The sequence below is a fragment of the Fistularia commersonii genome, chromosome 7, assembly GCF_037954325.1.
Source record: "Fistularia commersonii isolate RoL2024-O1a breed Wild chromosome 7, RoL_Fcom_v1.0, whole genome shotgun sequence".
Lineage (NCBI taxonomy): Eukaryota > Metazoa > Chordata > Actinopteri > Syngnathiformes > Fistulariidae > Fistularia > Fistularia commersonii.
The window spans coordinates 12,875,164-12,899,885 of NC_141290.1; the positions used below are offsets into that span (position 1 = coordinate 12,875,164).

Here is a 24,722-nt window from a genome sequence, read left to right on the forward strand (position 1 = left end):
GACGAGGGAAAGGCTGAGCGGTGCAAAAGCAAGCAACCCCACTCGAACAGGGGCTGGGGCTTGAGAACAGTTTCTGGGCCATGCCCTCCTCTCTCCCTGCCCACTTTTGCCCAGCTGCCAAGAGGCAGAGACAGCATAGAGAAAGCGGAAAAAGATCATGAAGGTACAGAGAATCGCATATGTGACATTAATGTGTATCACGCATACAATTGTGTGAGGGTTATGGGATTGTGCCTCCGAAAGGGGAGGAGTCATGTAAACTAGACCGTGTCATCATAAAGAGATTTCTTTTGACTGCAGCAGTTTGAGTGGGGAGGATAGAGAGACAGAGAAATGGGCTTCAGGTAAAGGTATCAGAAGTGACTACTTACATGTTGGTTTGATTGGTTAATCTATGGTTGGCCAAACAATTCAGTTCCAGATATTCCTGTTGCATTTCAGAGCAAATAAGTTAAAGGCTTCTCTCAGAGCTGTGCTGGAAAGCCTTTTGTCAGCACTTGGCATCATTCCCAGGTAGTACATGCCTCACCGTTCCCATTTTTGGTATTCACTCCAGACGTCTTTAGATGTTCTGCACCTGCCTGTGTTTTTAATTTGATTTTGTAGCAGTCGGTGGAGGAAGAGAATAGCAACCACCGAGGTTGTCATTATATTTCCTTTCTCATTGTGACTGAGAAAAACACAAAAACAAAAAAAAAACTGTAATTACAGTCAACAAAGCAAACGGGCGGTCTGGAACGATTACCACAACACACCCACAAGTAACAGTATCTGAGCCGTGTGAGGAAAATAAAGGCGTTGAGGAAAGGCTGATCTCTGTGACCAAGCAAATGCAAAGGTATGTTTCTTTTGCACAGGCTATCCCCAAATAATAAAAATCATTAAAAGAATCTGGTGCGAGACCCCAGCGATTTCAGTTGAAGCACATCCACCATAAAGTACCACAGACACTTCTCAGTATCTTTCCTCAGGCAATATCCAAGGCAGCTTCCTGTGTGACGTCACTGACTCTTCATTTGTTGCATAGAAATTCTGACCCTCCTTGTGCTGTGTACTTTCCAGCTTTTGCAGAATCGGCGACCAAAGCAATCTCAAAAGAGTTTCCAACGGGTCACAAAAAAAAAAATAGTCGAGGAGAGTGGAGGAGCTGTGAAATCCGTGATCGTGTTTATGTTTTCTCTTCCTGCTTGCAAACCCCGGGCTTGTAAAAGTTCCTCTGTGAGGACTTGGGCCAGCCTCCATTGGCACTGTTTCAAAAGACATGGCTTGGTTCAGAAAAACAGTGGGGACAAGTCAGCGAGGGGAGAACTGGCTCTCAGCACTGTCTCCCACCACAGCGCTCCCACCCCGGGACTCAGGGGAATGACCACTGTTAGGACATGCACTCTGTGTTCCTGGATATTTTAAAAGTGTCCCGGATCTGGCATCTACTCACAAATGCAAGGTAGACGGAATCGCCAGAGAGGCTGCACTATCTCAGACAGCCAGGGAAGAAAATGCAAAGTGCAGCTCTATTTACTGAACACCATTTTGTTAATGTCAGATTTGTGTTACGCTCTGCTTCAGCTCAGCACCTCTTTTGCTTCATTTCACACACAGCACCAGCAGCTTGACCTTTATGTCTCATGAGTATGTCTATCTAAGCCAGGGGGTTCCCTGTTTGACCCCTATGTCTTGCGCAACTATTTCTCCTATCTTTAGGCTTTCTTCACAGGCCGTGCTGTCAATAAACAGCGTAGATTTATTTTGTGTACGAAAAGAGGAACAATTCTCAGCTTGCCGTTATGTGATACTGCTTTTTCAAAATATGAGGTAGGGTGTTGACTTAGATGTAAACTCTCCGAGGATGTCAGAAACTAAAAAAATGTCTCCAAAAAAAAATTTTTGCAACCATTATCGAAAGAATCCCTCAATAAAACTGTAAAATAAGTGGTTCCTTAAGGTATCGCATATTTCTACACTTGAGTTTCGCAGTATTGAAAAAGGTACTGTATGTTTAGAATATGACATCAGTGCATTGCTTGGACGTGCATCAGTGACAAGTGTAAATGTTCTCTCGGCTCAAATTACGGCAGAAGAATGAGATATTTCATGCATTGATACTGTTGTGGGTGAGACATCTAAACTATGACTTTAATATTTGAGGAATTTCATGGTTGAATAAAAACAAACTCTTTTAAATGGCATCTTTCTGGTTTGGGGGAACCAAAGAAATGGAAGAAAAAAACATCCCACGAATGAAGACATCTGTGGTATTTCATCAACAATTATCATTACATTGAAAATGGCTTGGTATTGTTTCTGATCCTGACTCATAAAAAAATAACAATAATCTCAGGAGTGATGAGTTCTCATTTTTCCAGATGGATTTCAGCTAAGTTTACACATTGTAAATAGAAGATTAAGAGTGAGTTCACTAGACTAAGACCTGCAATCCTGTGTTACCTGGCCTCACACTGACCCTTGACTCAGCTGTCTGTGCAAGTGGGAACAGTGGGAGAGATCCAAGAACCAAATATAAGCATAAGAAATAGTGACAGCGAAACCCCTTTCTTCTTTGTGGTTGTTAAAACATAGTTGTTTTTGGAATTTAGGACGGCTGCCACACATGCAGCGAACGAAAACAAAAAGATATTATGCAAAAACATTTTCGTCCGGTGGTTCAACGCTGAAAAAAGCTCTGTCTTGGCATAAAAATATCACAGCTGAAAAACAGCCTGTATATCATAATTTGCCTAAATGGAACATAACTGAGTACATATACAACTAGTATTTGCTTTCAATACTGTTTTTCCAAGAATATATAACATCGTCATCTTACAATATAATTATGTTTCCACTTAATTTGTTTTTCCAATAAAAATATTAATGGTCTCATATATTTGATGATAAAAACAGACAATAGAATGGCATCTATAACACAGTCTGAATGAGTGATGAGTACTTTTACTTTTAATCATTTAAAGACAGTTTACTGCCAGCACGCGAGTGTGTGAATGTGTGTGTATTCAAAGTCCATGTGAAGAAATGCTCGATATGGTTTCTGGAAAATCCCCGTTTGGAGATTTTACTTTCCTATATAACCGTAGCGGTGATGTCATCACTGCTTCTCGTTGACTTTCTCGCCGGTCGACGAGGGCAAATCTGTGTGTTATACCTGTAGAATAATGTCATGTTACTGGGATGTTATTAGGACAAGATACTAGAGAGGCCTCAGGGCCTGGAGTGTTTTCAATTTGCTCTTTGTCAGATCTGGCACGTTTCTCCACGGGCCTTTGCGGGGAACTTTTGTTTAAGCGTTGACTCTTGACATTGAATCTGCCTGCCAAGCCGTCCCTGATGGTCCAGTGAAGACCACATGAGTGGTAATAAAGAGATAATTTTGTGTTGAGAGAAAAAGAAGCAGGATACCTCATTTGCAGAGGCAGAAGCAGAAAATTATAATACATGTTTTAAAATGCAGGGATGTGGAAACCCCATACCGGGGACTCATTAGTTGGACTGCAGGAGAGGTTTCATTTATGACTAAAATTACTTTAAAAGTTCTCTTCGTTTTTCTTTTTTTTTCTCGTTTTTTTAATAAAGACTCACAGCGAGGTTCCAGTCAGTTTCATTCTTAGAAAATATATTGTCACAAAGTCGACCAAAGCTAAATTCCTGCCCAATGTTTTCAGAGCTCACAAGTAACCATAGAATGAGAAAGTTTATTCCCAGAGAGCCACTCAAAGAGAAAGAATGCCCGGCAGCCATTAAATAAATGCAGTCTGCATGAGGACTAGGTATTGATTATTTATCAATGGATTGGTTCGTCCAATGACGAATTTGGAAAATGTTATTATTGAAAGTACTATCGTTACAAATACTGCTTTAAAAAATTCTGATTTGACTATCACATGAGAGGAAAGATAAAAAGGGCATCACATTGAATAATGTAAGACACTACCGGAGGTTTTTAATATTGAAGTTGACTGATTTATTTAAGGGACTGCACTCCAGAGAAGTCACATTTTTATTCCCAGTCAGTCTGAGTCATCTTGACCACGGCAAAAATTCAGTGTGGGACTTTTAACAACAAGAAAATAACTTCAAATTAAAATTTCCTAAAATTTCATTCTCAAGTGGAGAATTGCACCTTGGCACGTTGAGATTTCTTGAGCGTTCACTTATCCTCTGAATTTTAAGCGAGAATTGTGTGGACAAAGCTGCCGCTCCTATAAAAACACACTTTGAATGATCTCCTGGAAGTGATCCTCCCTCATAACAATGATTTTGTTTATGTACTTGTCCCAGGGAAGTTGGAGGAGCCTCACTGTACACAGCATTTTCCTATTATTGTTATACAATTTTTCATTATATAATTTTTTTTTTCCGGGGGGGGGTATTTTTGTTTTTATTATTATGACAGCTTTCTTACATTTGATCCTCCATCACATTCGTGTATAGTCTTGACAAGGCCTGACATGGATTTCTTTTCAACTCATCTGCCCTCCTCAGAAATCGCTCCTTTGGGGACAAATATATTTAATCCAGAGTTTCCTGTTTTGTCTTTATTGTTTATCTTCCCTGAGATATGGTCTCTCTCTGAGTTGATGATTCACCCGTGTTTAAAGTTACACCAGGTTCAACCAACTTCTTGGTTCATGTCCTCACCATTGTGTTGCTCTAGGGTCGAAGCGGTGGGTGAAGTAAAACATCGTTCTAGGTTACTGCAATTGGAGTCTCCACCTTTATGTATTTAAAATCATTTGTACTGTTTGCGCAACTATTTTCAATGGTCCCTGTTTCACCATAACTGTGATTTATGTATTTTAGTTTCATTCAGGCATGTTGTTACAGTTGTGGATATAGTAAGTGCTGGTTTACATCCTCCCTCTTGTGTTACTTTTCATCACTTTAGCAATGTTTACTGTCCTACTCGCAGTGATAAAACACCAGTGCCATGAATATGGATTTAAAACAGTGTGTGGTGAGAATGGCACTGTTGTTTCTGTCTCTTTAAAATCTCAAAGGGCTCTTCATCGCTCCCTTGAGGTCGCTGGCCTTTAGGACGCCTACCAACTGCCATGCTGCTGTCAAGTGTTTGCTGAAATGCCAGCAAATCCATTAGTCTAGACTCTTCTCAGCAGTCAGCAGCAGGGACAGTGTGCGCAGCAACAAACATAATTCTTCCCTTTTTATTCCCTGTCAGTTATTGTTTACCTCAGCTGTGACCACTTATCAGTTTAACTTTGAGTCTGCATTAACCTCCATTAATGCATCCATACGTATGTTTGTATGGTGTGTATATACATATATATTCATACTTATCAAGCCTTTGTATGCGCATGTGTGTGTGCATGTGTGTGGATATCTGTTTTTTTCTTTTCGATACTCTTTAAAGCTTCATTAGTGGGATAGATTTTTTACTTTCTATGTTGTGTTAAAATGACTCAATAAAATTACTGAACATAAATTACTTAACATAAATAACCACAAGTCCCAAACATAAAACACACCTTGACTTTTGAATTTTATTCCTGCATCTACTGATAAAGATTGAAAGTTCTTGCAAGGCAGACTTTATTGTTGTATAAGCTTAAATACATTTGCTTCTTTATTACACAGAAATAGATATGAGCATATTCTGAAATTTTAGTTTATCAATGTGGATTTAATGTAATACATTTTGGGAGATTGATGGTTATATCACTGTCTCTCACAAAGGCACATCATTTTATGCGAAATCAATTAAAAAAGAAGTTTGCAGGGTTGCAAAAATAACAAAGCAGCAAAATTGTGATGTAGAAGTGTTAAGCTGTGTAAGAATGGAAATGCTTCAGTGAAGTAAAAGTATTTCAAAGTTATACTTCTCTACAATACTTGAGTAAGGGTGCAGTCTACTCGCATTGTTTTTTGCTGCATCTTGGGCTACAGCAGCCTCTGGTGGTTTACTGAAGAAGTCACACGCCTTTTCTTTCTCTTTTCTTGTTTCAGGGAAAGAAGAGAGAAGACATCGAGTTTTTGTGGCATTCTCACACTTCAGCAGATGGTTTTTGCACACAGAGTTAAAGATATCCCATTTAGACAGAAACTAAACATGAAGTGTGTCATATCTTGGGGGTGTATTGAGTGGAAGTGAATTTTTTTGATCTCTTGGTTTTCTCCAGAGTCCAGTCAATCCAGCCTCTCTGAAGGCCTCTGGCAGCTTTTGAGACAGGAACTGAGCAACTGACCCCTGTCAGAATGAATTCAATCACAAACAAAACTTTCAACCCAACCAGGCATAAACATGACCCAAGCTCCTTTTCTATGAAAACCCTGGAAATGCTCGCAGATGGTAAGTAGCTGATTAAAGTAATCCCTGTTGACCTGTCGGGGCATCCTGGTTGAGTGGTGTTCATTGGTTGGGTGGGCGACTGCTGCTTTGCAAAAAAAAAATCCTCTTAGAATTCAGGTCATGGGACCTTCTGTGTGAACTACAGGATGTGTGCGGATCCTCGTAGTTATTAGACACAAGCCATTGGACTGCCACTTTCCTAACGAATGTCCATGCTTGTATTGTAATCTTGGACTGACAGATCCATTTTAATGACCTGGCTTGAACTGAGATATATGATGTCATTTTTTTTCTTTTCTAACCCCAAAAAATCTGGATGTACCTTCAGCTCACATCTGCCATGCCTCTACATGATCATGTTGTGAAAGAGGCCTGGACACAAGACAGGTATGTCAGCCCAGATGTACTGCAGCTTTAATCCAGACTTTTAGCTTCTGCAGGCTTGTAAATGTTGGGCGTCTCAAGGCTTACTCTCGTCTTCCGCTGAGGACTTGAGGTTTTCTCAATGGTTATTACTGTTCACCACACCCCCTTTCCGACAGTTAAAGCCAAAGTGGTGCTAAACCCATGAGTATCAGGGGAAAGCTTTATGTTTTACTGTCAAAACTACTTGGAATATTTACTGCACTGAAAGATGTTACTTTACTCTTCTTTTTTCATTTTTACCTTCTGGGATAGAGCTGAATCGGTCAAAGGTTAACTTGGTTGGTCAGTTCATCTGACATTAATGAAAATGTCGAAAGATGAGATTCACAATGTAATGACGTAAATGCAAAATTTTATCAGTACTTGATTAATGGGGGAATTGTGTTGACTGTTACTATCATTCCGATTTATACAAGAAGCAGGACTTGGTTGAATGGTTCTAATAATAAATGATGAAACAATATGCTCATACAAGTGCATGGGTAAAGTAGCTGATAGGTTGACAAAAATGTGAGTCAAGTGTTTGTTAAACACCATCAGAGAAGCATCTAATCAGCAGATCTGTACCAGCCAAACAGCTCCGGCCACAGTTAAAGGTCACGATTGTGCTGTTAAGTTCTTAGTTGGTCTTGCATATGACGTGGAGGCAGATGAGAAATACCTCTGACACCTCGGCACGGTACTCAAAAATCGTAATGCTCTGTATCATAGAATTTTATTGTGTTCAGATTGAGGGAAATACGACTGCTTTAAAAAGTCTGGTTTTTAGTTTAATGTCCCTACTGAAATCTGGTAAGAGTTAACATTTGGGAGTGTAAAAGTTCAGTTTATGGGGACATTATCACCAACCAGTGTCTATTGAAGCCTCTGAGGACTGAATTTCTCTCTCTCACAATGTTCGGCTAATCAGAAGATCCCTTCCCATGATAAAGTATTTGAATAGTTTCCATGGTGATTGACTCAGTGACCCAGGATGATTGGTCTAATTTGGCCCTTTAGTTTTTTTATGTAATCAAGTAGTGGTATACATGAACTAATAAAATAAATAAAATAAAACAAAATAAAATAAAATAAAATAAAATAAAATAAAATAAAATAAAATAAAATAAAATAAAATAAATAAATGTTGAGCATAATGTTTTCTTCTTATTCCGGTGTAGGTCTCAAGAGGATGAGGATCCTACAACAGTTCAAGGTCACTTTCAGGTAAATGTACCCGTATGTTGTAAAAATGAAAATCCAGTTATCTAACTATCATCATCATAAAACAAACAAACAAACAAAACAAACAAACAAACAGGATAAGTACATTTGAAAGGTAACATCACATTTTAGCTGATGTTACTTACAGCCCCATATATATATAAAACAACAACAGCCACAAATGCAAAATTTGATTACAAAAATAACAATAGTAATAGATATACATTTATAGAGGATGTTCCATCAAAGTGATGTACAATAAGAAAAGGTAAGAGTAGAATATTAACACATAAAGTGTATTCAGTGAAAAAGTTGTGAAGTAAGTGAAAGGGGAAGACCATTTGTGGCAGTTGCTGACAGAAGGAATCACGAGAAGTGCATTTAACCTGCTGTGGCATTAATGAAAAAGAAATAAAGAAAATATTGAAACTTTTTTTTCTCAAATTCTGAAAATAACTTTTAAATATAGTGATGATATGATATATTCTGGGTTTGGATATCAGGAAATTAATATCAATCAGCTTGGTTGACACTTAACAGTTTACCAACTGCAGTGTCACATTTGTTTCTTTACAAATTGTGACATTTACAAGAATGGATAATTGATCTTTCCTGAGTTACTGGAGGCCTAGATGTATTTATTATATATTTCTATTGTGTTGTATTCAGTTCTTTGTATTTAATCACAATTGCCATCATCTTTAATGATTTCAAACCGACCTCAGATATTCCTTTTTGCTGGAATGGTGGCCTTAAGTTGCATTATTTTTAGATATAAAATCAATACAATTAAAAATAGCCAACTGAAGCCGTAACTGTGATGCAATGTTTTTAGGTTAGTCCATTGTGTGCTAATTTATAGTAGCTTCAACCACCACGGTATGATTGGAGTCACAAGTTTCTGGCGCCTCTATTTCAGGCCACATGGGGTAAAAAGTTTGGAAATATCTGCCCCAGATAGTGGAAACGTGATAAATAAGCCGTCTCCCTCCTTCCCAGCATGCCTTGGTTTCCCCCGTTGACGTGTTTCCACAGAGCAGATGGCTTTACACATAAATCCTATTAACAACTTTCTGCTGATGGAGATGCAGTGAGTGCAGGCTTGTTTCACTCTTTCATTATCTCCGCCGAGGAGGCTGTTTTTTGTTTTCTAACCTCCTCAAAGAAGCAGTGGTTAAGCTAAAGTCAGAGGCCACGCCATGTCTGCGGAGAAGGTAAAAGCATAGTTTTTGAGATTTTTTTTCTTCTCTTTTTATCTTTTAGACTGTTTTGTCAGTTTAGGTCTCGCACTGCTTAGTGATGACATGCAATAATATTCAGGGACTGAGGGGGAAGAATCTGTCAGATGACTCAAACAAGTGATTTGACAGTTTGGTCTTTCACTAAGGTTTTCTCCTCACTATATGTTTTGTGCCTAGTAATTCTTTTGCTATGAGAAAAAAATATGCAAACAATGTTCAAACAATAACCTCTGACCCACATCTGAGAAACCGCTCTGCATACAAATGGTAGCACAAGACAGAGAAGGTATTTCAATGTAATTTTCAAACTGTAAATAATTCAACAAGCAGAATTATGAATAACTTTTAAGATATATTGCATTTCAAAAAAAATTTTTTTATGCTTGGCTCAGCAACCAAGCCTTGGCAGCAAGAGTGATAAATGATTCTTAAGGCATCAAAGGTTATTAAAGGTAGTTGTCAAGACTGACAATAGTAATTTTACAAATACTATATACTCTCATTGAATTTTTTTATTTATTTATTCTTATTTGGTAACTCTCCCAGAACCTGTTGCCTAGAGTTTGAATCTGTTTTTGTTTGAACTGATACTTGAATTTGCAAGATGCTGACACACTGTATCTCTGTGATGGTCATGGTCATAATGATAGTGACATTATTGTAACTTAAATAAGCTTTAATACATAATAAATGTCAACCCTTTGTCCATCACATGCAGGACACAAATAACCCTCTGTGGTTGCAGGACCTGTATCTAATTGGATTACCTTTACTGTCTCCGCTGGCTGTGATCATGCTGACCTCCTTCTCTGTGACCTAGGACAGTGACACGCTCTTGCTGTCACCATAAAACCTCTCAACCGATTGCTTAAAAACATTATTATATCCTGAATAAAAATTTGGATCGCATTTTGTTATTGTACAGTGCAAGCTTATAAGAAAATGAACGTTTGTGTATTATATTGATGATCTGAAGGTCACAGGTTCAAGCTCAACTATATCTTAATCTTGTGTCTAGACAATCCTTGCATTAGCTCATATTACAACTGAGAATAACAAATAAAACTGAAGGAATTTAGGATGTTTAACATACATGCTTGAATTTGATTTCTCTTTCATTCATGCATTTTGCCCGTAAAAGCAAAGACTAGTTGCGGTCATCTGACGGATGAATACGGTTTAAAGGAAATTTACAGTTCAGGTTCCAGTTATTTTTTCTATTAGAACTTGTAATGGTTTACTGTGTGAGAGGACAAATACAGCTGCAAATCGACAACAGCAACAACAATAACAACAAAATCATTTGAAAGGATGTTTGCAGCATTAATTCCAGTGCAGAACATTGTGAACGTAATAACCACTCTGGAAATGTTTAGACATGGACATTATGCTTTTCAAATTTAATATTGTTTGAGTCCATGCATGGCACTTTCAAGATTATTGTCAATGGCGGAAAAAAAATACACCCTAAGCCACCCTCTGGTAGTGGGTGATGTCGCGCTTGTTTGTGATTTGCTGTAATTACCATGCTTTTCTGTGAACTACTCTGGGCTGAGACGATTTCCGAGAAGACTTATAGCCTATTTGTGCCAAAATGTAATCAGAGATAGTCATAGATTATTATTTTTATTAAAATGTCTTTTGGGTATCATTTTATTCCCTTCCTGTAACTAAAGCTTCATTATATCTATAACTCCTGGTCACTGGATTATCAGTTTGTTTCCATCAATTGCAACAGTGTTTAATAACTGCATTATTACAAAGAGTGATCGTGCATCTAATGTAAATTAATATTCAAGGTAGTAGTAACAGTCATTCGTTTGATAATTCATTTTTGACAACAAATTAGTAATAATGCAGCTGACAGTTGTGATTCTTCCTCATCTTCTTTGTGTGTCTTTCTCTGCATCCATGTATGTTTGACTAAATAACGGTGAGTTATTGTCCATATCCCCGCCTTTTCGATCTACTGAGATTTTCATTTTACCTCCCCTCTATTTCTTTCGCCAAAGCGATCTCTCATCATTTGTTTGATGTCTACTTAAGAAAACTCCAGAAGCCGAAAAAGAAGAAAGAGGAGGCGGAGGCCAAGTTGAATGGGACTGAGACCAAGCCCAAAAAAACAAAAAACAAAAAAAATGAAGACACAGCAGAGGATGGTAGTCCTGCTTTGCAGAGTGAGTCAGAGACAATTGCATTTTAAGTGTTTTCACATAAGCAATGACAAACGGTGACAGCTTGACCCCATGATTTGATCTCGCTTAACTGCTGTTTCTTATTCAAATATTACAGATGGAAAGAAGGTGAAGAAAAAGAAGCCTGAAAAGACCAAAGAAGATGTAGAAAAAGAGAAGGAAAAAGAGAAAGAGCCAAAAAAGAAAGCCAAAAGTGCCCCAAAGAAGAAGAAGGGTAAACTCACCGTGCTTTGTCTACTTTGTCTTTTTGCTGTTCCCTTCGGGGGGGTCCCCACAGTGAATCATCAGCTTCCATCTAACCCTTTGCTCTGCATCCTCTTCTCTCACGCCTTTTAGTCTTTGACTTCCATCCGTAATTCTCCTGACTGGCAGTTCCAACCTCAGCATCCTTCCCCTTAGATACTCATTATTGCAGTAAATCCCCAGCCTTTCCCTTCAAATTAAGAGACTCTTCGAAGAGGCATTGAAACTAAACTGAATTTTGAATTCCTGCGAAAATTAGACGGACAGTTAAAATATTGCATATCAACATTTTGCCATGGATCCATAGGTTCAGACACAGATGATGATGAGGATGACAATGATGAGGAGGAGGATGCTCCAAAGAAGAGGACAAAGAAAAAGATGCTGAAAGAAAGCTCTCCATCTGCAAGTGCCGCCAAAGAGAAGAAATCCAAATCTAAAGGTTAGTGTTCGAAAAAGCCATAAGTAGCAGGCCAATGCTAATAGGATTTTAATGTACAATGGTGAGTGAAAAAGACAGCAGTTCCATGGTCATTGAGTCATCATCGAGAGAATGTGATCAAAATACAATAAAACTAAAATATAGCGGCCAGCATATTTTTGTTTCTACAGAAACGTTTATGTCTAAATAACAGATTCCATGTACTCAAGAATCCTCTACTGTAGCTTTGTGCTGCAGTTCCACCTCACTTGCGCACAGAATGAACATATCTTTTTAGGATTTTCTTTGTAAAACTCGACTCTGAAAAGCACTGGCCCAAAACCCATAAACCATGTTAAACGTTAAATGATTCTGACACCTTTTACCAAATGGTGGATGGATTTCTATGAACTTTGATGCTAACATTCATTTCCCCCCAAAGGATCAATATAGATAATCTTGGCGATCTTTAAACTTTCCATGTAGCTTCTTCCACAAGTCGGCCTCGGCCCAGACTGGAACCAAAACTGGCTGCTCTGCAGGAGTCGATGCACTCATAATATAATATAATATAATATAATATAATATAATATAATATAATATAATATAATATAATATAATATATGAGAAAATTTTTCACCTCTTATTTCAACAAAATTCACACATCATGTAGAGACATACAACCATGCCTTTCTGGTCCAGTTATCCAGTTTTTCTTTTTTTTCTCAGGATTAGGGATTCCTTTTATTTCACTTACACAATTCCTGTTGTTTTCTGTTTGTTTGTTTTTCCCCTCTTAGGTTACTCATGATCCCCATTGTTCTTTTGCTGAGCCCAAGGATGGTTTTTTGAAATGCACCATATCCCTCCTTAGAGGGTGTAGTATCCTAGATGTCTAGCTGCCCAATTAGAAAGGGAGGTAATTGTTGGAGATGAATTTTAGAGTATGTCTTTGAGCCAATTTGCTTTTTTTTTCTACCCTTCCAACCCGTGACCGCCAGTTCCCTGAAGCATTTTGTCTTTAGTTCCTCCATCCTTTCCATTCTTGAGAACACAAGACTCCATCAGCTCCTCAAGGGAATTTCCTCACATTTGTCACAAACCTCCTCTGAATGATAAACGGATGAGATTTTAGGGATGAAACGTCAACGCTACACAATTAATCATTTTATTTCAGGACTGGGTCATGAATGGACTGTTTGAGGCAGCTGGGCCTTGGTCAGGCTTGGTCGAGAGCACCGTGGGCTGTGCGGTGCTTTTTGGCTCTGCAGCATGACTTCTCTGTAATTTACCAGCTGAAACAGAAGGAGTGCCTGTTTTCTCTGTCTAAGTGAGCCAAGGTGCCCTGTTTGACTGTACACCTGCCCGTCCTTCATTTCTAATGTTAAAGGCACAGTTAAAAGCCTCACAGCAAGAAGAACCCTGCTGTGATTCTTACAGAGGGCCTTCTGTGTAGAGTTTGCAGGTTACCTCCATGTGTCTGCGTGAGTTTCTCCAAGATTGTCTGTTTTCCTTCCACTGTCAAAAAACATGCCGTAGGATCACTGGTGACCCTGAACTGCCAAAACATGTGACTGAAAGTGGGATTGTTGCATGTCTCTGAATGTGGTCATGTGATCAACCGACCAGGGTGAGCCCCGCCTCTTGCCCAATGACAGCTGGGATTAGCTCCAGAAGCCCCATGACAGATAAGGTGATAGACATGATGAATGATTGAATGAAGAGCAAAGTCACTTACGGTAAAATTCATTTGCAAATTATTTCCCCCTGTTTTAAATCGGTTTTCAACAATCATACATCAGATGCTTTAATATTTTCATATTAAGCCTCACATGGCAACCTCTTAAAACCAGCTCTTTCCATGTCTGGAAGACAGGGTGTATCCATGACCCAGCTGTCTCATCTGAATGTATTTATCGTGATTCTGGTACCAGGAAATGGGCATATGTGCAGGTTGCTATCAGATGTTCCTTGTGGATTGCTTTTTTGTTTCATCCCGAAGCAGCCAAAACAGCACAGCAGCAGGAACCTGGGAACAGAGGGGAGTTTATAGCTCCCCTTAGCCATGTTGTCTCCTTCTCTGAAAAACTCATTCCAGACACAACCAGACCAGAAACCATATCCTGCAAAATAAGCCATGGAAAGGTCTATGCCTTCCCTTGTGACATGGTTGATAAAAAGTTCTCCAGGCTGTGTCAAAGCAGAGCAGTAAAATTGTAAAAAGGAAGCAAAGTTTTATTTTAAATGGATACAAACATATCAAGCCTTGACTTAAATCAGCTGTTCTTTTGTGAGATGTGCCCATATTTGGGCAAGATGGCAGAGAAAAGGAATTATTGTTACTCCTCAGGCTAATCCGACCATTCTCGTGACAGCTCCTAAATTAAGTAATTTCCAAGTTTTAAAAGATGGTGTCAAAGTCATTCTCCTTCTCCTGGGACACCCTGCCTTGCCAGTTTTGGCGGCCATGTCCATCAGCATATTCCACTTGGCCATCGGTTTCACTTAAATAGCAGCGTGATGTCATGCTGGACTGAAAGAGACTTGGAATCAGCAGTGAAGATCGTATATTCATCAGGCAGCAATCAGTCAAGTGACAGGTGGGGTCATTTTTGCACGGCTGCACAGTCACTTCTAATAACCAAACACTTGAAAAGCCACCTGCACAGTCTTGAGGCAAAACAATGTTGGCTTCAGTGGGCTCCACCAACTGAGCCACAGTCACCCCCCCTCTTCCGATAGGAAGGTTGGCGGTTCAAATCCCAGCTCCTCCGGTCAGCATGCCAAAGTGTCCTTTGGCAAGCCACTGAACCGCAAGTGCGCTTCAGATGGCCTTGTTAGTGCCTTCTGTGGCTCCTCTGCCACCACTTGCATGCATGAATAGGTGAATGCTGTCTACTGTTTCAATATCAATCTACTTGGTGTGAAAGGGATCTATTGGTTTAGACAAGGTTTGGGCAAACTTTTTGCTCAGAGGCCACATTGATTTTTAAAATTTGACAGACGGGCCCGGTCAGCACAAGATACGATACATGTAAAAAAAAATAAAACACATTTGTTAACAGTACATATCTGACACATCTGACATTTGCTGGTTTTGAAGGCAAAACCAGCTTGGTTTTGAAGGCTCTGACGTCTGCTTGCATTTCATGCACAAACCGTTTTTTCTCTTGTAGCTTCACGTCCATCTCATTCATGTGTGTCACTATGTCCGCAGTAAACAGTAAGACAATCTGTGTCATTCAGGTCAGGAAAATTCTCAAGTGCTCTCAAGTAACTCCAAAAATGAAATACTATCCTGTTTGAGCTCCCATATTCATTGATCCAATCATTCAAATATTCACATCAAGTATGAATTTTGTACCAATCTTTGGCGGGCCGGATTAGAAAGACCAACGGGCCAGATGTGGCCCGCAGGCTGCGATTTGCCCACCCTTGGTTTAGACTATAGCATTTCGAAACGTGGCCATTACATTTTATTGTTTCTTCTCGTACAAGAAGTCTACAATCAGTCTTTAAAAAGGATCATTATCATTTAATTTCTTATTGTTTTCTCTTAGATTCGATTCTATTTGTGTAACATACTTAAATGATGGAATCTTTGCATCAGAATCAACCCACATTGTAAAAACAGTTTACCGAATGTAGAGAGACAATGTGAAAGCAAGGAAAAAGTACAATACTGCTGCCGTTAGCAAATAACTATTGTCTCGAAAAGTTAATCACTGCAAAAAACACCTTTGACATTTGGGGTAATAAATAAGCAAGTTAAGATATGAAAACGTGTTTGGGCAGATCTGTCATGTGGAACAAGTTTTGAAGGCATGTGTACTTTCAGTTTAATAGAGGTTTCAAAGAAGATTTGTGGCACTATATTTAAGCAAGAGATTTGAACTCCGTTGCCTCGATGGTTTCCAAGTTGCGGGCTCTAAGTGTGGATCCCTTGCATAAAAAAAAGTGGAGCAAATATCTGCAAGTAATATTGGTACTTCCCAGAATGCTTCATAAGCTTTTTGTTGGTCTAAAATGTTTTAGCTGAAGAAAATATGACCTTGACAATAGACAGATGTGGTTCTGGTGAAGTCCTCTCACATTCTCAAGTGCAATGAATCTCAAAAACAGCTGGAGGAGACATCAAGAGTAGATTTCAAACTGTGGACACAGAAAATCAGGATTTCATGCTCAAAATGTGGTTTGCTCTTCTTGAGAATCTTCAGCCTTGGTTAGTCTTAAAGTATTTTTTTAATTTTTTCACTCACTTGGACATGTTTCCAAATATAGTGTCCAATATACTGTCCAAATAAATACAAGTTTACATTTTGTTTGGCTGCTGGCTTGAATGCAACATAAACCTTGTAGACATTCACCGTTTTGCTGTCAAATTTACACCGACACGGCGGTTTCTCATGCACTTTCCTTGCTTCTACGTTCACAGAGGACAAAGATTCTGACAAAAAAGAAAAGAAATCCAAGTCAAAGGAGAAGGAGAAAGATAAGAAGAAGGAACCTGCTTCGATGTTCCAGATCAATGGTGACAAGGACTCTAAAAGCAAGAAGAAAGGTCAGTGAGTGTTCGATAATTTGTCAGGGAACCAAACCAATCGTTTTGTTGATTTGAGCATGACTGAACACATTTTGCTGTGAGTAAGTCTTGTATGATAAGAGCCTGGGCAGCACGATGGTGCATTTGTTAGTGCTTCTGCTTCCCCGTTTCGATCCTGAAAGGGGCCTTTTCTGCATGGAGTTTGCATGTCCTCCCATGTGTCTGTATGGGCTTTTTATCGGCTTCTCCGGTTTTCTCCTACCTCTGTTCAAAAATATTCAGGAGGTTAATTGGTCACCCTAAATTTCCCAGATGTGTGAATGAGAGTGAATGGTTGTGTGTCTCTGTGATCGACTTGCCCCGGCTCTCACCCAATGACAGCTGGGGTATGTAAGGCTCCATCAACCCCCTAACTCTGAGTGCACGATATGAGATATAGATAATGAATGAGTGAACATTAACAGCCAGTTCCATAACAATGATGTTAAAACTGAAAAGTAAGTCCCATCGTGTATTGAGATGAATGAGAAGTCTTCCAAAGAAATATCTTACTAAATGCATGCAAAAGAATTCAAGGTCTTTTATTTGCATTCAGCTGCCAAATCAGACAGTGATGAAAGTGAAGAGGAAACCAAGTCAACCAAGTCAAAGAAGAAATCAGCCGCGAGCGCCACATCCATGTTCCAGACCTCAGGAGACAAGGAAAAAGAAAAAGACAAAGAGAAGAAGTCAAAAAAGAAAGGTAAGCTTACCCTGATTTATTCCAGCATTTGAACCATTCCAAATCCATTGGGGCAAAAACACATTGTTTTCATCTCAGGAAAAGCAGAGGATAGTGGCGAGTCAGAATCTGAAAAAGAAGAAAAATCAAAGAAGAAAAAAGGAAAAGGAAAGAAGAAAAAGGTATGGAAATATCCAACTATCCCCAGCAAAAAACAAATTCTCCAGCTTTTTCAACAATAGAATGCAGATTTCAAGTGACAATGATATGATTTGAAATGTACCTGTCCTGTGTGATCAGGAAAGATCTCCATCACCCGAGATCGAGTTTGACGACTTGGAAAAGTTTGTGTTGGATCCTGCACCGCAGGGCGTGACAGTTAAATGCAGAGTGACTCGGGATCAGCGAGGGATGGATAAGAGCCTCTATCCGCTTTATTACCTCCATCTTGACAATGAAAAAAAGGTCAGCGATCCAGTAGTTGATGTGGTGCAAGTTCAGACAAGGATCGTGTCTGGTGCATAAACCAGATCAAGAGTAAAACAAAAAAGTCAGCACATATCAAACAAGAACAAATCAGAGAGGGCGGTGGTGTAGAGGGATACTAAAACTTGGCAAGAAATTATATTCCTAAAGGGGGCGCCAAATGTGTAATCAAGATAAATCCCTGATGTATGCATGAATATTTCTTGGAATTTGTATGTTCATGTTCATGTTTTTTTTTCAGTTTCCTCCCAACATGCAATAGGTTCATTAGAGACCCTAAACTGCTCATACGTGTGCATGAGTTAGTGAATGATTGTGTGTCTCTATGTGCGGTCTTGTGACTGACAGGCAAGCGGTCCAGAGTGAACACAGCCTGTCACCCAATAATAGCTGGAATCGGCTCAAGATCCCCCCGCCACCCTGAGTGCAGGATAATGCAGGTGTACAGACTGGCACCAGCACGTTCAAATATCAAAGATAAAAAATTAAACAAAAAAATTGAATATTTCCATGCATTTTTTCATTTACATTTCAACTGACCTTTAAAATAATAGGTATTTTGAAACATATTTTTTTGTAGCTCCCCATGATGTCATTTCAATGTGATATTTTGGCCATACTTTTGCATCAAAACCTCAATCAGTTTGGTTCTCTCAACATTCTTGGGTTAGTAAGACTATCGCCGCTCACTATTATGACTTTTCTACTCCGAAAGTCATCTCGAGGTAATTAATTTAGAGTCGAGATAAGTTCAATTGTTGCCATCAGTCATGTTTACACACAGGCTACGTTGAGCAAGTAAAGGTTTAGAGCTGCAGAAAATCTTTGCTTAAAGATAACCTTTGTAAGTCACTCCCCGCAAGGGGCTGGGTCTTTTGCTAAAGAAAGATCTCTGCCTCTTGGGCTTTTTCTTTTCCTTTTTTTCTTTGTTGAGAAGGATTTTTGACATGAAGCTTCCAAGAAGTATCATGGATAAATGATAAATCGACAGTTCTTTCAGAGAGTTGGATACTTCACATGGAACCTTTGACTTCTTTTTTTAACTCAGTTTATTTTTCATGTTATTTTGTCTGATGATTATCTGATTTATTTCCAGTTTTCTGTGTGGTTAGGTTTTGGCAACAAAATTCAGTTAGGTTTAGATGAACAGCATGGTTTGAGTTGAAGTAGAACCCTTCAAAATGTTGACCAAAGCCGCTCTGACTGTGTGTGTGTGTGTGTGTGTGTGTGTGTGTGTGTGTGTGTGTGTGTGTGTGTGTGTGTGTGTGTGTGTGTGTGTGTGTGTGTGTCTGACAGACTTTGTGAGCCCTCAAAGCAAACTTGTCCCTCATGCCCCTGACATGCTTCCAAGCCACAATCTTCACAAACACGTACTGAGAGCCATTGACTAAAACAATGTTGGCATGTAACAGGTGATGCAAACTTTCAGAACTTAAAACCAAAGTCCTCTATACCTATAATAACCCCAAGTGATGTCAGTATGATCTCACAGAAATAGCATCGAATAACTGCAGTGTCCTAACACTGCTTTGCAGTGTGAAAAATGATTACACTTGTGACCAGACCCTGTGGAAAGAAGTCAATGAGAAGAATTTTGTGCTTGACTCACCTTTGTAGGAGCAGACAATACAAAATCATTGGTCAGGCAGCGCAACACAGTGGGGGCCAGATAATGAGTGAATCTTATTTCTCATAATTCACCATTAGTGCCTCCTTAAGAACTAGTGAGTTTGAAATGTAAAACATATTGAATCAGAAATTCACCCTGATCCTTATAGGGAAATGTGAAAATTATGCCTTTCTTGTCTCTGTGCACGCAGCGAGCCCTCCCACCCCCCAAACTCTTGCAAGACTACTTCTTCAGTAACTGTGTAATTGTTAGCATGGGGTCAGTAGCAAACCTCTCTTGAAAGTACATTTTAACAGAGGAAATGTGAAGCTATTACGATGGCATTAACAAAAATAAACAGAATGTGGAATGTATTACTTTGATGAAGGGGGGCCTTGTGTTCCATGGCTGTCGTTCATCGGGCTCACCTGTAAGAAATGAACGTCCAGCTCCTTATTGCAGCACAGAAAAGAAGAGAGCATCATTATTATTGTCGTGCCACTACAGCCAGCAATAATCCGTGTTCTCTTTATGTTATGGCTCACAGGAACTCAGTAGAAGTCATTCCTTCAACCTCCACTACAAAGTCTGGTTTGGGTTTTATTTTCCACTTACCAATCCTCCATGGATGCCTATTGTTTTATGTGCCCACCACAAAGAGCACCCTTGGATTTTTTTATTTTTTCTGTTTCTTTTCTGTGAACCCATTACACGCCACCACCATGTAATGTGGTGTTAAGAGGTTGTGGTCCTCTCACTGATTTTCTGCAAGATCACCCTTGTGTTAATAATAACATACTTCAAGGGACAACATTGTGATTCCTCAGAAAGGAGAATAACTCCTGGCATTTCTTTTTTCAAATGGTCCTTGAGTGTATGAATATTGGAGTGAACGTCTATGATGACTTCAGCAAAGAACTGCAGAAAAGCACAAATGAATGTAATTCATTGACTATAAATTGCTCTCACGTCAGGAAATCTACCCATCTGTAGAGCTGGATACTGTATCTGGCCTTGGATTTAAATCCACTATTTGGGGCAGTATAAATCCACATATTTATAAAATGATATATACTTGAATGGTGTCTTAGTGGAGGTAATTTGACAAATGAGTAGCACATTTAGTACCAAATAGCATAATTTTGATGCAAGAGTGCTCAGGACAGGCTACAATTAGACATTAAAATCAGCTTGATGTTAAACAAGTGGTCAATGTAGAAGTCATGCTCTAAGAATCCATTTTGAAACTTCACGTTGGTAAAAAAAACTAATTTTTGTATTGCTTTTCCCTCACAGACTTTCCTGTTGGCAGGGAGAAAACGAAAGAAGAGTGCTACTTCGAACTATCTCATCTCCATCGACGCCACTGATTTATCAAGAGGTGGAGAGAATTTTGTCGGCAAGCTGAGGTACATTATGCCAAACATGTGTAACAATACATGTGTACAAAAGTTTTAACATCTAAAACTTTTTTTAAAAAGTTCTTCTTACTTCCACATCCAGGTCTAATTTAATGGGAACTAAATTCACAGTATTTGATAATGCTCTAAATCCAGAAAGAGCTCTCCCTGACATGTCGAACGCACGGCAGGAGTTAGCGGGCATCACTTATGTAAGGCGGTAAAAAGTGCAGTGAATCAGTCACACTTCATAAATAATTTTAAAAAATGTTTATGCTGCTAAAACAAAAAATGTACAAAATTAATTTTGCATGTGGTTATTTTTCCTCATTAGGAAACAAATGTTTTGGGGATGAAGGGGCCGAGAAGAATGACAGTCATCATACCGGGAATGGATAAAAACAATGACAGGGTACCCCTGAGACCAAGAAATGTAAGCAAGTCGCTTTATATCATTCACATGTATTTTTATCACGTATTTTTAAATGAAGAAAAAAGATAAAATATCATATCCTGAAGCCTTTTTATTACAGTTAATTACAAATTGTATTTATACGTTTTTTTTCATATTTTTTGTGTTTTATTGGTTCACTGTTCATAAATGTCTTGCAGATAATTAGCAAATTTCTTTAATAGTTTTTAAATACTTTATGCTCGTTTCTGGACAGTTTTAAAATGAAATATATTTCAGTCATTCTTTGTTCTTTTTTTGGCCAAGGAATATATCAGAACAATTTTGTCTAAATATTGCAAAAAAACTGTAGCACCAAAATTTCAAGATTTTTACTGTTTATTTTAAGGCCATTTAATTGACAATATTATCTGAGTGGGTTTTAGTTATTTAAAGAACAATAGTAATTTGGATAAAATGAAAAGATATATTTCCTGCACTGTCAAAACAAGTCACCCAAACAGAAGCTATTGAAACCAGTAACTTCTTGACTTCAGTCCTGGAAGTTACTTTGAGAAGATCAAATCCTGTTTAATGAAGAACTGCATTTAGAGCAGTTTGCAAAGTTAAACAGTAGGATATTCTGTTCTTTCAATTCAATAAAACTGTACTTAATCACAATTAGAATGTCAAGGTGGTGTCAAGTTTGAAATTGGACATGGAGTGAAAATATTTTAATTGGATTAAAAAAAAAAAAAAGAAAGAAAAAAACAGACCATAAATAACATCAAGCGTGTGGCTTGATTTCATGAAAATCTAAAGGATTCTAAATTAAAACCACAATTTCTTGGAGAGTGAAGCAGTCAGTCATCCCCCACCCTGGACGTCTTGACTTTTTCATTCAAGTGTGTAAAACTGTCAGATGACTTATTAGCAAAATCAGGCGCCCCAAAATCCCCTTCTATGGGCTTCAATAGCAAAACACAGCCAATGTGCAAATTCTTTGTCTACTATGTTGGTGTTTGCCTGACTTACATTTTGCCAATTCTTTCCAGGATTGTGACGGCTTGTTGATCAGGCACCAGAATAGAAGGATGGAAAATCTGATTGAGCTTCACAATAAGACGCCTGTGTGGAACGAAGAGACGGCATCTCATGTGCTCAACTTCAACGGCCGGGTCACCCAGGCCTCTGTTAAGAACTTCCAGATTGTCCACAGCAAAGACTGTGAGTATCTATCTATCTATCTATCTATCTATCTATCTATCTATCTATCTATCTATCTATCTATCTATCTATCTATCTATCTATCTATCTATCTATCTATCTATCTATCTATCTATCTATCTATCTATCTAGATAGTGACTACATTGCTTCTATGTTAATACTGAATAAATTAGAATATACAAATATACTATCAAAGTAGTCACATTTGGCTGCAGTGTTTTAGATTACTTTTGTAAATCGAGTTATTTACTAATCAAACAATTGGATGCTTGGTTCTTTTGGCTGTTGAGCTGCTTAAAAAGGCTAAAATTAGGATCTTCTGATCATAGTATTTTTATGTGCTGGTATACATACACACATGAACACGCATATATATGTATAAAATGTATAAATGATATATATATACACACGCGTGTGTGTGTGTGTGTGTGTGTGTGTGTGCGTGCGTGTGTGTGTGTGTGTGTGTGTGTGTATGTATATTTATATAAGTCTTGGAATAAAAGCTGCATTTAAGTGAAATTGATCCCAGGTGATGAAACAGAAGCAACAGCTATAATTGCAACATACCATTCAAAGTCATTAAGTAATGTAAAAGAGGAATAAGAATAAGCACTGTAATGTCTAGAAAGGGGAACCGTGATCATACTGTTTTTATGTTTCCTCCACAAACCTTAAATGAACTTGAACCTTACAGTTTTCCTGCCCTATCACAACCAGAATCAAATCAGCGGGATCTAAAAAGGAGGAGAAAAAAAATCAAACATTTCACAAACCAAGGACACATATTTTGTGCTGTAATAAAACTATCACAAATCAGCCTGACTTTATCATCATGTCCTTTGCCCCATCTGCCTTCTCATATTCAATCTATTCTTGTTAAATATCCACCAAATGTCTGTCTTTCAGTGGACTACATTGTGATGCAGTTTGGACGAATAGCTGATGATATTTTTACGCTGGACTACAACTACCCCATGTGTGCCGTGCAGGCCTTTGCCATCGCTCTCTCTAGCTTCGATGGAAAAATTGCCTGTGAATGATAGAAAGCTCCTTCGGTTATATGTAAATTGTTGTGTAACACACACACACACACACACAAACCAACAGACCAGCTAAAGTCTCCAGCTTTACCTTCATCACACTCTGCTATGCATTGGCACTGATCAGAGATGACAGATCGGTTAAAGTGACAATACCTGATGTGTTACCGCCACTAGCATGAGCGTGTTTTTTCCTCCAGGGGTAAAACCAAAGAGGCGGGTCTCATTCTACCGTCTGATCTGTCCTGTCCTGGGTTTTCTTGTCGGCAATCAGCTGAAAGACATTTTCTAATTCTACACCTCGAGATATTCAGTTATTACTAAAACAACCAATGGGTGTTCGGTTAATGTTTTATCTGATTTTCTATTTACGATTTTTTTAAACCACTTTAAATGGAACAGCTACCTGGTCAACATGATAAATCCACAGTCAGTCTGAAACAAAATGTGAGATCAGTTTAGTTCCTTTATTGCTCAAAAGGCCTGCTAAAACATTTTTGAGTGCAGCTGTGCTCAGAGGTATTTAAGAATGAAATCCAGCACAGAATCTCTCATCCAAGTATCAAATCTATAATAATTACAGATTTAGTCTTGCTGTGATATTTTTTTAAATGGTGTGTTTTAAATTTTCAAGTTCCTATTTATTTTTGGAAATCTCTCTTGTTTTCCTTTTTATGTGGTAAATCCTTTGTTTTTTTCCTGAAATACTTATATAAGACTTTGCACTGTGCTAGGTTTCAATGCACCGAGAAATGGACATTAGTAGCAAATCGCATACAGTGGTAGAATTCATTTAAAAAAACAGTAACTTTACTTTTTAAATTCAATTTATGTATGCTTCTTTCAACTGCTGTTTAACGGAGTGCTTATTTGAATAACTGTGAAAACACCAGCATCAGACAGTGATGCTTTAAATCAAAGTATGTAACAATGTAGCATTCTGGTGATTTGTCTCAATGTTTTGTTTCATTACTCTGCAGATTACTGCTGACTGGTTGGAATAGTGCTTCTGTGGTTGTTTTTCAACTTCTTTTGGCTTTTGTCTTTTGTCTTATTTTTTAAAATGATTTTTTTTTTTTTCATTTCATTCTTAGGCTTATTGCAGTAATGTTATTCAATAAAGCATGAGGAATGAAATGCCCAAGGTCAGCGTTTCTCGTATAATGTGTTTATTTTACTTTTCTTAATTCTCAGTCACAATGTGCTGCAATGCCACGAATATATTGAATTTTCCTTCATTTCACAAAAAGGCTTTTCAC

At 38.4% G+C, this 24,722-nt stretch overlaps 1 protein-coding gene across 2 annotated transcripts; it reads left to right on the forward strand.

The window, feature by feature from the left end:
- The first annotated feature begins 1,270 nt into the window (after positions 1–1,270).
- On the forward strand, positions 1,271–24,625 carry LOC147232799 (tubby-related protein 3-like). 2 transcript variants are annotated; one of them, XM_086149851.1, is made up of 15 exons: positions 1,271–1,444; positions 5,974–6,316; positions 7,903–7,948; positions 11,233–11,363; positions 11,479–11,595; positions 11,932–12,066; positions 16,481–16,606; positions 17,184–17,330; positions 17,409–17,491; positions 17,610–17,774; positions 20,701–20,813; positions 20,908–21,016; positions 21,139–21,237; positions 22,251–22,422; positions 23,330–24,625. In XM_086149851.1, exons 2-15 carry the CDS (start codon positions 6,223–6,225, stop codon positions 23,461–23,463), a joined length of 1,671 nt encoding a protein of 556 aa, XP_086005977.1. In that variant the 5' UTR covers positions 1,271–1,444; positions 5,974–6,222; the 3' UTR covers positions 23,464–24,625. The 2 variants fall into 2 exon arrangements, with proteins under 2 accessions (XP_086005977.1, XP_086005978.1); XM_086149852.1 differs by lacking the exons at positions 1,271–1,444; positions 5,974–6,316; positions 7,903–7,948 and adding an exon at positions 9,007–9,159 and having other exon boundaries at positions 11,243–11,363; positions 23,330–24,622.
- Positions 24,626–24,722: the final 97 nt, after the last annotated feature.

Excerpts from the sequence above, each read along its gene's own strand:
- LOC147232799 (XM_086149851.1), top strand. The coding sequence starts at position 6,223 with ATGAATTCAATCACAAACAAAACTTTCAACCCAACCAGGCATAAACAT. Across the intron at positions 17,775-20,700 it reads ATCTTGACAATGAAAAAAAG|ACTTTCCTGTTGGCAGGGAG; the intron begins GTCAGCGATCCA and ends TTTCCCTCACAG. Across the intron at positions 20,814-20,907 it reads AATTTTGTCGGCAAGCTGAG|GTCTAATTTAATGGGAACTA; the intron begins GTACATTATGCC and ends TTCCACATCCAG.